The 15,043-nt window shown below is 42.3% G+C and overlaps 1 protein-coding gene across 3 annotated transcripts in view; it reads right to left on the bottom strand.

Annotated features, from left to right (window-relative positions):
* The window catches only part of scn8aa (sodium channel, voltage gated, type VIII, alpha subunit a), a 38,622-nt gene that overhangs the window by 20,260 nt on the left and 3,319 nt on the right, over positions 1–15,043 (bottom strand). For 2 of the 3 annotated variants that reach the window (XM_026367826.1, XM_026367827.1), the window contains exons 2-12: positions 14,547–14,880; positions 10,527–10,645; positions 9,427–9,516; positions 8,828–8,956; positions 7,909–8,000; positions 4,768–4,989; positions 4,442–4,505; positions 4,135–4,276; positions 2,145–2,351; positions 1,775–2,056; positions 378–656 (exon numbers count right to left, since the gene is read on the bottom strand). In XM_026367826.1, coding sequence (XP_026223611.1) covers positions 378–656; positions 1,775–2,056; positions 2,145–2,351; positions 4,135–4,276; positions 4,442–4,505; positions 4,768–4,989; positions 7,909–8,000; positions 8,828–8,956; positions 9,427–9,516; positions 10,527–10,645; positions 14,547–14,825 — 1,905 coding nt within the window. In that variant the 5' untranslated portion in view covers positions 14,826–14,880. Of the gene's footprint in view, positions 1–377; positions 657–1,774; positions 2,057–2,144; positions 2,352–4,134; positions 4,277–4,441; positions 4,506–4,767; positions 4,990–7,908; positions 8,001–8,205; positions 8,298–8,827; positions 8,957–9,426; positions 9,517–10,526; positions 10,646–14,546; positions 14,881–15,043 lie in introns of all 3 variants that reach the window. The other variant, XM_026367828.1, reaches the window with a different exon arrangement.

The following is a 15,043-nucleotide window of genomic DNA, read 5'->3' as shown; positions in this document are numbered from 1 at the left end:
TGTGTGAATAAATTTGATATAACATATTCAAAACATTGACATTCACTGTTCAACTCAAACAACAAAGTTGCCTGGAAGTCACTGATAGACCCAGATTCACTAACCTATCCAATTAAGGGTTGGCTATAGCATGTTCACTATAAAATATAATTATTTCTCCATCCTTTGCCTATTGTCGGAGGGCGGCATACTCTGCAGGGGCTGGGGGAGGGGAGGCGCGAGCGCTTTAGCCAAGAGATACATACGGACTTGCAAAGATGACAGAATAGAGGATAGGAAGCCAGAAAGAAGGAACGGACGAGAGGGGGCCATGCCTAGATAGGTCTATTCATTGACTTCCTTACACTGTCGTCAGTATCTGCCTTATCTATTTTCACCTCAGGCAGAAGGCGTCCACCAGGCCCAGGGCCAATGAGCGACACCACGCCGTTGCAATCCACGGTGCTGTTCCTCTTTCCGTGGAAGCCACTGTAGCTGCTTCGCCGATACGGGCTGAAAAGGGAGCCCCGACGCTCCTCGCACTCCTCAACTGTGCTGTGCTCGTCATCTGCAAATTCGTTCTCTGAGCCCACGTCCTTGCGGCCCTTGAAACTGAAGATACTGCTCTTACTGTTATGGCGGGACAGGAAAGGCGAGCCGGGTATACTGAGGAGGGACTGGAGGGAGGAGGTAGAAGAAGAATGAGGAGAGGTGAGGAGACATTTGTAAAACTGATGTAGCCCAGAGTGTTTCTGGATTACAACTGATTGCACCATCACTTTTATGCTGTTTGTCATCAGTTCCAGAAGCCAGCATGAAAGGCAACATCTGTGGGACATTTAATGCCACTAGGATGCTTTTCCTTGGGGAGGGATACTTTGCTGGAGCAATCATGTGACTCAATAAACAGGAGGGAATCACATAGTTAGGTTAGTGATATCCGACACAGTCAAGGTCAAACACGAGACAGATTCTAGGAGCTGAAACAACATGAAGTGCGAGAACAACGGTAACGAGGCAAAACAATTAAACAATTAATAAAGTTTTTTGAATCTTGAATTTTGAATCTGAATATGAGTCATGAGCTCGTACTGATCTAAGTTTTACTGTAGCTACAGAACATTGGCTCATCTGAATGACACATTTCTGACATTTCCCTGCCTTTGCGATGGCAAATAGTAATTTTCACAAATGTTTTACACATACTTTTCTTATCTTATCTTGGTGAACAAAACACAATGTATGAGCGTGTGCGGCCTAAACAAAGCTGCATGATCGCTGCCCCTGAAACATTCATGTAATCCCGGTGAATAATTCAGAATTTGAACATGTGCTTCCATATCTCTGGCCACTATATGCTCCTTCGTATGAAAGCTTTTAGTAAAACCAAACTTTACAATAGCAGCTCCAGAGATGAGGAACGCCTTTTGTTCAGCTATATATTCTATTTATGTATAGGTACAGAAAGCATCTGTACATTAGTAATGTACTTGTTGGGTCTGACATATAATTATCACTGAGCCTCATAAAGCTTTAAAGGGTTAGTTCAGACTCACTGTATCATGAATATCCATGACACACAGATACTTGCTGGTTGATGTCATGAGATTTGGGGATTTTTGTCTGCAAGATTTCTTCCACCAACCCAGTTCATGAAGCTAAATCTGACGTGTGGCGCTCAAAGCATTCAGCATTTACAATAAAAAGTTCAAAATAAACACACTTTTTTAAAAACTCTACTGAGAAATGCTGAAAAATATTTAAACCTACGAGTCATTATCCTTGTTTCCCTCACCTGGTTCATAATGGAAGACTTTCGACCCAGCCGGTTATCAGGAAAACGGAAGCGGCTCCTCTTGCTGCCGTCGTCCGACTCGGACTTAACAAACTTCTCGCTGTCACCTTTCTCCTTCTCCTGCTCTTTCTGTCGCCACTTCTTCTTACGGTTGCGCCGCTCTTTGGCGCTCTTGGAGCTAAGCTTCGACATCTCAGAGGAACTGCAAGACAGACGCCCTCCCCCATCATCTTCTACTGCATCCTCTGAAACTGTGCCCGCAGAGGTTGCCATAGCAGCAGTCTGCAAAGCAGCAAACACATGAATATATCAGAACAATGATATGACATGATCTGGAAATATTTTGGCCTCCGTCCTGCAGAGGACTGACCTGAGCGTCTTCTTGCTGTTTCTTGAGCTGCTCTAGCATAGCCTTGAATTCTTCCTCCTTCTGCTGGGCCTCTTCCATGGTGGCCTGGTTCTGCTCCTCATAAGCCATGGCCACCACAGCCAGGATCAGATTCACCAAGTAGAAAGATCCCACAAAGATCACCAACACAAAAAAGATCATGTAGGTCTTCCCTGCTGCCCTCAGGGTCTGTTGGGAGACAGTACGGCCAGGTTAGGGGAAGAGGGTATGGAGGGAGAGAATAGCACATATACTCATGACATTCAAGACCTCAACCCCTCTGTCAAGATCACTGCTGAGCTCTCACAATGGCTCCTCAGAAATAAAGAGTCAGCTGTTGAGGAAACGAGGACAGCCAGGTTGGCCTGGTTGGGCATTTCTGGGTGTGAAAATCAACTCAGCGTAAATGTCTGTCACTCCCACTGGACAGTAGGTTTAAGGATCTCACTACACACTTTAATACTGCAAAGCCGAAATTAGCTTTGCAATTATTGTTCTTTTTTCCCTTTTTCCCGGTCCACACAGAAATAATGTTATAAGCTGTGCTCATTACGGTTCTCAGCATGAGCCTCAAGGTTGTGTTTGTTCATGAGGGACGGCCATGACATACACATTTTGACCTATTTTTCCATGCATGCTATACCAGCCACTGCATCACCCAACAATTGATATGCCTTAGAGATGGGAAGAGACACAGCAGAACAAATGAGAACACTCAGGGAAAAAACATTCATACATTCATATTGACGCATGTATGTTACAGTGTTTTGTTAAATTTAATTGTGCAGACTTTATTTTGTTTTATTTACAAAGACAAATATGAGGTGTAAAAGAGAGAGGGAGCATTGAATTACAATTTCCACTCATCAGCCTTTTAAAACTAAGCTATTGTCTTCAGGGAGCAGCAGAAAAAGAGAGGAGTTCCTAGGATAGAGAAGTGAAATACCCTCAAACATGAATTATAAATGTGGTTGACATGTATTGCTGGGATGTGTTTACAATACAGGATTCTATTGTTTAGTCTTTTTATGCAAATTTTAAACAGGCCATGGGTAAAAATTATCAATGGCAAAACTGGGGATATCATATCAGTACACTTTTATTAAGCACAGCCTTATAATCATTAAGATAGTTATGAGGGCCTGTAGTTGGGAGCTAAATTTCAGAAATGGGACTGAAAACAAAAATATGAGCTGGAATGCTCCCATCAGACCTCATCCCTCACCGGCCATACTGTAATCCTAAGATGTTAATATTTCATACTCCTTCCTTCCACTTAGCCTCCATATACAGAGGCAAGAGTGAGTCCACCATTTCAGAGGAGGTTTGTGTGGCTGACAGACAGGATGGCAGCGGTCCGGCCACAGTGTGTAGCTGGAGAAACATGGAGGTGTAGAAGCACAGGCAACGTCTTCTGTCTGACAGATGGAGCCACACAGGGCATATTAACTCTATGCATGTTGACGATGCACTAGAATGTGAAGGGGTGGAGTTTCTATCAGATTTTGTAAATGCCATTTTTAAAAGCACTGTGGAGCTCAGTCAGGATACCTCAGCATGTTTTGGTTTGATATTTGCCCTACAATGTGTATAAAACCATGACATATCTACACTTTCTATATCTATACTCCACATTTGCACCAGCTCTAAGGACCGAGGTAATGACTGTGCAATTAGAATTATTTTTATGATTAATTAATGCGTTGAAGTTGCTTTTTATTCATTGATGAATTCATTAATTAATTAGCCTCGGAAAGCCCTTTGTGATGTCTTTAAATAACATGGATGGAAGATCTACAATTAGAGGTGACTGTATGTTGTATAGGCTGCAAATCTGTCTGTGTGAATGCTGAGTGTAATGTAATAACTTGACTTCAATCAGTTTCTATGGTGTTCTAATGTTTCTATACAGTAATATTGGAGGTCTGATGGGATGTATCGTATGAGCCTGCAAACTGAACATGAGATTTACCAGCATGTAAAGGTTTTCCCAGAAGTCCTGTGTCATGAGTCGGAAGAGAGCCAGGAAAGCCCAGCCGAAGCTGTCAAAGCTGGTGTAACCGTAGTTTGGATTCCTCCCAGCTTTCATGCATGTGTAGCCCTCTGGGCAGCGGCTGAGGAGTGGAGGGAGACAGACAAACACACACAGACAGAGAGTACGGGGCGCCCAGCCCAAAAAATGACTCAACACTATTTACATATAATGTAATCTGACTACAGGGAAATAGAGGAGGTCTTGAAACAGCAGCAATCAGAGAAGGGCAGAGAAGACAACTCACCCGGAGTCTGAGCTGTTCCCACAGAGCAGAGCGTCCGACTGACCGGGCAGGAAGTAGAAATTGGCTGCAGAAACGAACAAACAGCCATAATGAGTCATTTCTTACACAGGCAGTCGCAGCTAGAGGCATTTATTCTGGGGTCTGTAAAAGCATTCAGACCCATTTTTCCTCATGCCTTTTCAATTGGGTGCAGTTCATTTCAAACCAATTCTTTCTGTCTATCCAGTGCCAAAATGACATATTGTTTTCTCGTTCCAGCATATGGACTGACTCATACTCCTAGATCACTGCCAGCTCACCGTTGGCCAAGCCTTGCCTCTACTTACTATCATTCATGATGTACTCATCCCAGTCAAAGCCCTTGCTGCCATTGGCCAGGTAGCTCTCTGTGGTGTTGATTGGCCAGATCACACACTTGTGGCGCAGGTTGCCCATGAAGAGCTGGAGACCGATGAGGGCAAAGACGCTCAGGCAGAAGACGGTCAGGATCATCACGTCCGAAAGCTTCTTCACAGACTGGATCAGGGCGCCCACAATGGTCTTGAGGCCTGGAGGGCAGCAACGCACACACGTACACAAACCATGCAGGTGATGCAGGAGCTGCTGCCGCCCCAGGTATGAATCACTGGAGTCTACTTCTACTCGATCACACTGTTTTGTAGCTAATAATGCTGACATGCTAATCCCTCTTTGGAGGTCTATAACTGGGAAATGCCCAGTTTCAACTGGATTTAGAAAAAACTATACTGCTTTTAAACTACAACTATCTATAATCTATGACTACTATAAAGAAGTATTACTGTACTGTACTGTTTATCAAACAACATAACAACATGTCTAAATGTAAATTTGTCTGATCATCCCAACAAAAACATCATTTATGTGGGTTAGATTTAAACTGGACCAATTTTAAATACAGCTAGTAATACATTTTGGACAAAATACATAACAAACATAACATATCTAGAAACAAAACAAACAGGTAATATTTAGGAGCCTTCCCACTCTTTTAAGATGAGTCCAAACTGGAAAGATTGAAATCAAATTTGAATTTTTGTGTTTCACTGCCAATGATGGACTCTGTGAAAAAGAGGAGGAGGACTGTAGAAAAGTTAGAGGAGCTCCATAAGGAAGAGAGCACAGCAGCACAACAAGGGGCCATGAGAGGGACACAGGCACAGGCAAGGGGGCTGAAAACCACATGCAGGTCATTTAAACTCCAAGGCTGAACAGGAGCAATTCAATGCCAGCGCCAGTGTGGGCACTTTCTTGAACTGTCTTGTATAAGGTGTCATTAGGAAAGCACTGACTCCCCATACCGTGACCCTGCAGTCTGTCTCATCCACAGTTCCACTAAATACAAAATCGGTTTACCTTCCAGACAGGCATCCTCTGGCAGCGTTCACGTGGGTCCACAAGGAACTCAAACATAAAAGCAGGATGACTCACACCTCTACTGGTACAGTGGGCTTTACCAGCTGTACATATAATGTCTGAATCTAAAATATCACCTAAAACACAGTCTTAGCAAAAACTCTAGTAGCAAGGCAGCTTTAATTAAGATAAACAGCTGCTCTTATTCAAATCAAAGCTACTTTTGTCATATAGGAGTACATGAGAGGATCCCATGAAGCATTTCAAATCTAATGTATACTTCGGGCCTTGATCAGTTACTGAAATATACTACTTCGCTTTCTGGCAGAGAGTTAGAGATGTTCGATGTCACTCATTAGACAAAGACTACAGCTAATTAGCTTAGCTTAGCACAAAGACTGAGAACAGGGGGAAACAGCTAGCCTGGCCCTGAGGATACCAATATCCATCAGCTCTACAGGTTAAGTGTGTATAAAAATAAAAGTGCTAAACCACAGTTGGTGATTTTACAGGAAATTACCTACTGGATGATTTTTGGCTCGAGAAAGAACAAAACCCCTGCTTGTCTGGCAACCACCGCTTTTTCCTGAAACAAACCTAATAACAAGTCGAGTGACCTCTTTTGGACAGGCTTCACGTCCTCGCCCTTATTCATATATGAATGTTTTTATTTACTTAAATAAACATTAAAACTACTAATACAACAGCTACTCCTACTGGAGTTCACAAAATAGCTCCAATAACGTCATAAAATGATGTAACATACATAAATTAGAAGGATTCAGGATATATTTATATATGCTGTATGTGTTAGAAGAGGCTGAAATTCGTCATAAGCTGCACACCAGCGCATAGACAGCATATCCATAAAACAAAACACAAGATAAAACAATACACATTTCCTATTATAAGACTATCTGACTCATTAGTCTTATTTTTTTATTAGATAATTTAAGAATTAGCGTCATATTTACCAACCAGACATGTAAATGTATGAGTGTTTTCATCCAACTCCCTGCCAGAAAATGAAAAAGCAACATTTCCCAAAATGTCAAACTATGACCTTTACAGTTTAAACCCGAACATGATCCTTTTATTGCACCTTTACCAGGATTTCCTTTATCTGGTTTCCAGGTGAATGATCACCTTATAAAAAGCCGTCCATAGTGGTTCTTTTGAGTTCAACATCTGTTCACCGTCCCCTACCAATAGATACATTGATAGGTCATTCAACCATCCCCATCTGCCTCCCCCAACCTCTACAATGTGAACACACACTACCATTCGAGTAGGTCATAAATAAAGAGACAAGAATCAAACTAAAAACAAAAGAGGGCAAATCAAACTGTCAATGCCATTTGTCAGCCAAGCTCTTTTTAGGCTAATATTATAAAAGCAAGTGACTGAAAAGCATCATGCAGCATAAGAGATATGTTCACAAACTAGGCTTGGCAGTCTTCATACATTAATAATAGGTGAATACTCTCCTAAGGCTACGTCGGTTCTCATTTAAGAGTATATGAGGTTTGTTTTTGATCCCAAAAACATGGAATCTTTCATTTCCAATTCAATCACTGGTGATAAATGTGCAACAAAACAAGTGACAGTTTAATTTCATGTGCACATTCATTTTGTATTTAAACAACTAGAAGGATTGCTGGCAAATTCAGGGGGCTCTGATCTGTTCTTTGATAAATACTTTATATTATCACCTATTTTTTTATTCTTAAGAAGTAGAATCTGCTATCTGTAGTTTTATTTGCTACAGAAAACGGCATTTGGTTATTCCAAAACTAGCTAAAGGGTATGTTAAAGCTATACTGAGGTAAAAAACAGCTGCCTTGGAAAGGAGCCTCATAATGAGGTGCTACTGGGGCAGAAAAGAGTGCACACACTTTGGAGGGCCCTAGAGGAGACTGCAAAGCCTATCAAAAATGTATTAGTACCATTTTTGATCATTTTGGAGTAAAAATAAATCAAAAAATGGTTATCTCCAATTCTTTTGTTGTTGTTTAAATCATAATCGTAATCATAATAATAGTGAGAAAATAAAGGGTGAGAGGATCAGCCTTAGTGTTTAAACTGAGTCTCACCTGGAATGACAGAGATAGTTTTCAATGCTCGGAGAACTCTGAATGTTCTCAGCGCAGATACATTGCCCAGGTCCACAAACTCTGTTATATATCTGAAATAGGGGAAGGATCACACACAGAACAAACACGATGACAAAAACCACACACGCCAAGAGCACAACACCACCGAACCAGGAGGAAACGACGCCACTCACAGAGCCTGTCCACTGAGGAGAAGGGTGGAAGGTAAAAGGAAAGAAAGACACACACACCTAACACCGACCCCGCCCCACCGTCCCCCGCCCCATCCTGTCTTACCTGGAATTACAGAAATAGTTTTCAATGCCCTCAACACCCTGAACGTGCGCAGAGCTGAGACATTGCCTAGGTTTACAAACTCTGTTATATACCTGCAGGATCAAACCACAGTTACAACAGCTCATTATATACATGTAGATATGGGGTGAAAAGGTAAATTCACACAGCTCTACAGACGGTGACGATGTTTTTCACATGGCACTGATGATTTTGGGGTATGTATTTGCTCATACGGAGGCAGTTAAATCTGCAATATAAACTAGTGGGTGACATATTATCAACAGGGGAGAAACTGGGTCTTAAATTGGATAAATGTGAGAAGAAATGTGAATGAGAGGTAGAGTTAAATGACAAAAGGGAAGATAAACTGGATAAGGTGTGGGTGTTGTCAGGGAGGCCTCAGAGTGTCAGATGGAAACCTTCAATTCCCAAAGAGAAAGACCAGAGAGGGCTCAGATCAATGGAGGAAACACAGAAGATGGGTTATCAGACAGGAAGGAAGAAAAAAGAAAGACAGAAAGATGAACAATCATCTGTAGCGGCAAAAGCTCACTTTCTTTATCCACCAATGACAATATCTGTGCACGTGATTTCAATTCATCAAAAAAAATGAAATACTTACGCCATCGAAATGACCATGAAATCCAGCCAGTTCCATGGATCTCGTAGGAATGTAAACCCGTCTATACAGAATCCTCGTGCTGTGATTTTTACAAGAGACTCAAACGTATAAATTCCTGTGAATGTGTACCTGGAAGACAAAAGAGTTGACAGAATTCAGTTCATCCTGGATCAAAGCTCACGCATATCCAACGTCTGTACCCTCGGTTGAAGACTAAGCAAATGACATGACATTGAGCGTTGGACACAAGACAAAATTATAGAAACTAAAAATTCTTGTGTAGAGTCCTACAGGCAGCTGTTAGCTTCTCTATGTGTTACTAATACATTTGTCTCATAGCTCTTAGCACCACATTTATCAAATATAAATATATAACAGTCTTTGAACACTATGTCATGTAAATGGCCATGTGAGGACATCAATGCTAAAGTCAGCCTCATAATGCAGATGAGGTATAAAATGTGGATGAGGTAAGAATATTATCAAAGTTAATTTCACTGAAACCAGCAGTTTGACACACAATGACTGCTGAATATATATTTTTTGTTATGTTAGCATGCATTCGCCTGAGGAGAAAACGTGCCAAAATGTGTACTTACTCTACTTGCTTCGACCACTCAGGAGGATCACTAAAGGTCATGAATATACAGTTGGTCAAAATAGTGCACATAATGATCATGCTGAAAAGAGTGAGGAGCAGGTTAAGGAAAATATGGATTGTAGAGACAATCAAAAACCTGCATAAACATCATCAAACCCTGTGAAAATGTGAAACGCAGCAATACATTATCTTCAGTACCAACACCGTGTGTGTAATGTCTTAGTCCAGTCAGCCCTAACAGCTCTCAGGATGTCAAGGGTTAATCTGCTCTTAGCACTTAACAGAAGGTGGTCATGGGGGTCCACTACCACAAAGGCCATTATTCTACCCATTAAATATTGAAATGGTATATATTTAGTGGGAAATCCATGATAAATGGCATGACAAAAACTATAGTTCGTTTTAAGGCTGCAAGGTTCTTGGTGCAGAGAAGTTTACGTTCAATGGAAACATGGGAAACCTCATAATTAGTTTTAAACGCAGCCAAAGGTCAATGATAGTTGTGGCTTGTGGCTGAAAAATGGGAAAGTTCGAAAAAATATAAAGGGTTTAGTTACTACATTCCACATTGCTAATAAACATTACAGAAAGTAAAAGCTGATATACTGTTAACGTTATTTTCATTATTCAACTGCAGACAGATTTGATGTCAAATCTGATTTTACTTTACTTTATGATTCCTCAAAAGTTTGAGTGTTTCTTTGATCAGCTGCATCTTGTCCAAAACTGATTTCCTTCCACCTCCTAAATTTTAGTTTGACAGCTCTCTGTACAAAGACACATACAACCAGAAGGAGCCCACAGCATTAAAGTAAAACGGGCTTATTAAAGCTTCGTTTACTGTTAAGGATGACTCATCATTTGTGCTAGCCTTTCCTTTCCTTGATAAAATGGCGACTGCATTGCTTCCTGTTCCGTGAAAGGAAGTCGTCTGACTGTAACATACTGACTGTGTGTGAATCTTCTCCTGTAGCCACAGTCACAGGAAACATCAAAAGCAGTGCGACGAGCAGCAAGACAGAACATATCATCATGAATAATACACATGGACAGGAAACCCTTTTGTCTCTGCTGTTAAGAAACCATTTCAAAGGATATGAATGTATCAAAATTTTTATAGCTAATCGCCTAACCGGATTAAAAGGACTTATGAAGTACAAGGCAGGTGTGGCACTAAAACGGAAGATTGTCTTCCCTTTATTTAGCACTATAAATGTCTGTGGAGAGAATGAGAAGAAAAAGAGAAACAGAAAGAGATTATTAATCGATTAACAATTAGATAAAAATGCATGTGCATACAATTTAATGTATATACTGAAATACACACATACGTGACAGGATAGAAACTCGTACCCATATAAGATTATTTATAAAAGATAACGTGCATTTGGTCAAGTAGAAAATGTCTACCAGGATGTTTGTAATGTTGTCCCACTCACACAGGGCTGTCCTGCACATCATGGCTTTGGTGGGTTCAAGAGAAGGAAACGAGCAAAACCAAGAGTAGCCTGCAATCCCCTTCTGTTGATAACCTCATAATTGTTTAACCAGAACATGACAATTTGCATGAAACTTTAATGACACTGCATTTGCAGAAGTGATACGGATCCCGCAGCTTTTAACAAGGCGTCCCTCACTACATTAAGCCCTGCAGGTCTGAAGAAGTCAGGAGAGTGGGAGAGGAGGATGGAGAAGGAGGAAGATTGAGATGTGTGGTCCGAAACCTGGTGGTGGTGTCACATGACTGCATGCAATCTGTGCACCTCCAGCAGAAATGGGGCACGTGTGCGAGATCTTGTCAATAAGAAACATATGCATCTCAGAGAGGAACATGGAAACAAAATGAAGAGCCTTCCTGTCCAGAGGATGAGGGACAGTTCAGTCACATGATGATAATTTAAATAAAATCTAAAGAAATCAGATCAACTGAGCGCAGTGGATCTCCATCAGATAATCTTACTCTCTTGTTACTATTATAGGTCAGAGCGGCAGAATCCCCCAGAGTATTAATACTCTCATATATAATGTAAACATTCCTAGTCAGCACTGTATGGTCAGCTATAATGACACACTTGGAAAAGCCCCAGTTGCTGGTAGCACATCTACCGTCACACCCATATGAGGTGTGTACAGTATGGGCTTGACCCCTACACAAAGATGAATGCACATACATGCTAAATGTTACGCACACGAACCAGCAAAGTTCAAAAATGTGCAATGTTTTCACCTCCAAACACACGCGACTGCTACATATGCTGGAAGTCTTTTTTGTAACGCATGACTAGACTACTGCAAAGGTACTGAAAATTTCATAATCCCGAGCTGAGCAACGAGGGGAACAGGGGAGGGGAAAGGCAGGAAACGGGGAAGGTGTAGAGCAAGTGAAGCAGGCAGGCAGGCAGGCAGCAACTGTGGCAGCAGCAAGCCGAGGAGAAGCAGGGCAGAGGGAGCCTGAGCGAGGGAGCTGGGCAGAAGATGGTGAACAGGAGGGGAGGGGGGAAGGGCTGGAAACGAGGAGAGAGAGAGAGAGAGAGCAGCTTCGACAGAGAAGCTCCAGCCATCAGGCAAGGCTGCAGCATCTGCAACTGTGAGGGCTGTCGCAGCCATTCAAGGAGCCCCCTTGTTGTAAATGGTAAATGGACTGTGTTTTATGGCGCCTTTCGCCCGAGAGCCTCACACTCAGTATGCATGAATTAATACAGCAATGATGTAGGACTCAGCTGCCATGCTAGGCGCTAACCTGCTCAGATAGAGCTCGGCATACATCCACATATTTGTTTGTATTGTTATTTTTTATAATTCTCACAGAAAATATGATTTTCTGTAAAGTAATGTGGACACAAGCTGACACATTATTGTTTATCGTGTTATTAGATCAAATGGACTTTACATTGTACTCATGAAGGGTCCATATTACAATTGTTAATTTGGCACCTTCAGCTCTTTACACTCAGTGAGTCAAGTTGCTCATGCATCTCTTCACAAGTCGTCCATTTCATCTCTGTCCTCGCTTCGTCTCTCCCCCCCCCCCCCCCCTCCCTCTCGCTCTTCTCTTTCCACTTCTCCTTGAAAATGATCTGTTTCGCTGGCCTCGCACGTTGACGCCGAGCACAACCTGTCCTGGCTCGGGCTCGGCGTTGCACAGCCGTGCTCAGGCCACCAGCCGGGTGGGGAGGGCTGGATGCTGCGTCATCAGCCGACCAGCCTGCCGACCCTCTGTCTCAGCTATGACACAATCTAAAAGAGCCACGGCTGAAAAAATGTGACGAGGAGGAGGAAGGAAGCAGCTTTCCTTTAATATCATTTCTTCACATACACCACCACCTCCACCCTCCCACCTCGTCATCCTCCCCCTGCAAGAAACCAGAACCGTCCTGCCACCTCTCAGTGACAAAGACATCCCGAGCAAGCTTCTCCCATCAAGGTCACTACCTGATCTGACGTCACAGCCACAGCAGCACCAGCTCCCTTCAGCATTACAACGAGACTAGATCGGGGGCCATAATTAGATTTGAGAGCAGACAGAAACTGCTGGTGAAGCACAAAGGAGCCCGTATGCACCCGTGCCAGCAACACATGCATGTGAGTGGAAAATAAACAGGAGAGCTGTGCGTTTAGCAAGTGGATTTATCAACAGTCCCACGTATCACTGGACATGTTTGCCACGTGTCATCTGAATCGTGCCTCCTCCTTGTGTGCTGGACTGGTGTGTTACATAACAGTCAGTGTGCACTGTGTGAAGACAGACAGATGGAGAGAGAGGAACACAGAGACAGATACTGTGCACCTGAAAACCTGACAAAATATCGAAACAAATCCCTTCAGCTAATCTTGATAGCTGAACACATTATTACAAGCTGCAGGTAGCACCTTTTAAGGTATAGGTATATATATATACATATATATATATATGTGGACTGGCAGGGAGTTATACAACACTGGTGTCAGGAGTGCAGCAGTATTTATAAGAATATGTGATTGGAGGAGAGCGTTTTGAATAAAAATGCCAATTTTGTTATATAATTCTATGTTAAAAATAGACAACAAACAACGTTACCATGGCAGAAGATTTTAGCCTCACTGTTCAGTTCCCGGTATAAACACACCAGCATCAATCTGACCTGGCACTCTTTGCGTCTTGATTAATGCATAAGTAAGAGACAGCCATTTTCTAACAAGTTATTCTTGTGCGCTTTTAAAGTAACAAACAGACGTGTGATGTAAAACACTGTTCGCGACAACAGAAGCGCTACCGTGCACAAATGTCTCCTATTTTCCAAAATGGCTCACATTTTAAGGACGTTTTAAACTTTCCTGGGTCTTAATTTGAACCACAGTAGGTATATTTTATAATTTTTATTCAGACACTGATCAGTCTAACAGACGCCATGTAAAATGACGACTGTCTCCTTTAACAGTTTGCAGACTGTTAACCGACAGGTACACGCGATGGTGATATTCAGAGACTCTCAAGGTCACCTAGCTGTCCTCACACTGAACGTCAGACATGACGGAAACCCCAGAGAGACACGTGTCTCCTCTAAGACAACCGGTCCTCTCTTCCCCTGCCACAGATTAATTTTTGAACAATTAGGAAAGTCTGTGATGTGGAACGGCAGCCTTTCAACAGTTACTGCTGCTGACCTTTTCCCCAAAGCCCTGTGAGCACATCAGAGATACGGAAACGGCCCACTCAACAGCGCAAGTGCTCGACTCTCCCCACAGGTCTTCAAGTAGGAAAACATAATTACATTGGGCTAATCACAAAATGAAAATCACTGTAAACACAGCACACCTGGAAGCCCACTATTATAATCCGCTCAACATCTGTTCTGTGGGTGTAAATATATCAGCTGACCATTGTATAAAAGGTTTTTGTCTGCTCCACTATTTGGCTTTACAATATAATAATCTGGATTTAAAGTATAAAATATAAACTGCAATATGGAAGCCTGAGTTTGAGGGACAACAAACACCATCCAATTACTGGGTTGGGTATAATGTGATTTAACACCCAGCCAAAGTTAGAAACATCCTTGTGACTTAAATTTGGTGAATTTCAGCTGATGACATCATCATACATGTGTGTATCTGTGTTTCAGACTTTTAGAAACTCACTTTCTGAGAATTCAGGTAGAATGGGTCCAGGTCCTCCAGGGGTACCGCCGCCATTCCTCGAGGGATGTCCCCGTAGATGTACGGCAGGCTCTTCCCAGCCTCCAGGTCGCTGTTGGGCTTGGGCTTATTCTCGTCATCATCGTCGCGGTAGCTGCTGTCCTGCTTGGGTGGCTTCTTGTTCTTCTCCTCTTTGATGCGCTGCTCAAGGGCCACCAAAGATTCCCTAGTAAATTTCTTGAAGCTATCAGGTCCTGGCGGTGCAAGAAGGGGTGCAGCCATGTTTTCATCCTGCAGCTACTTGGTCTTTAGGTTTGTACCATCCACAGTAGCAGCTCTGCAGGAGGTGCAGACACAAAGAAGAAAGTCAACCAACACGGGATTGTTCATGGAGTATGGCTTTGGTTTCTCAAAGCATGTGAGCATCATGTGCTCTTTCTTTTTTAATTGTGCTTTAAATCATGAACTTTTCAGCTTTTCTTTTGTTATTAGGTTTAGAA

The sequence above is a fragment of the Anabas testudineus genome, chromosome 7 (genome assembly GCF_900324465.2).
Source record: "Anabas testudineus chromosome 7, fAnaTes1.2, whole genome shotgun sequence".
Classification (NCBI taxonomy): Eukaryota; Metazoa; Chordata; class Actinopteri; order Anabantiformes; family Anabantidae; genus Anabas; species Anabas testudineus.
This window is presented reverse-complemented; position numbering and strand designations above follow the sequence as displayed.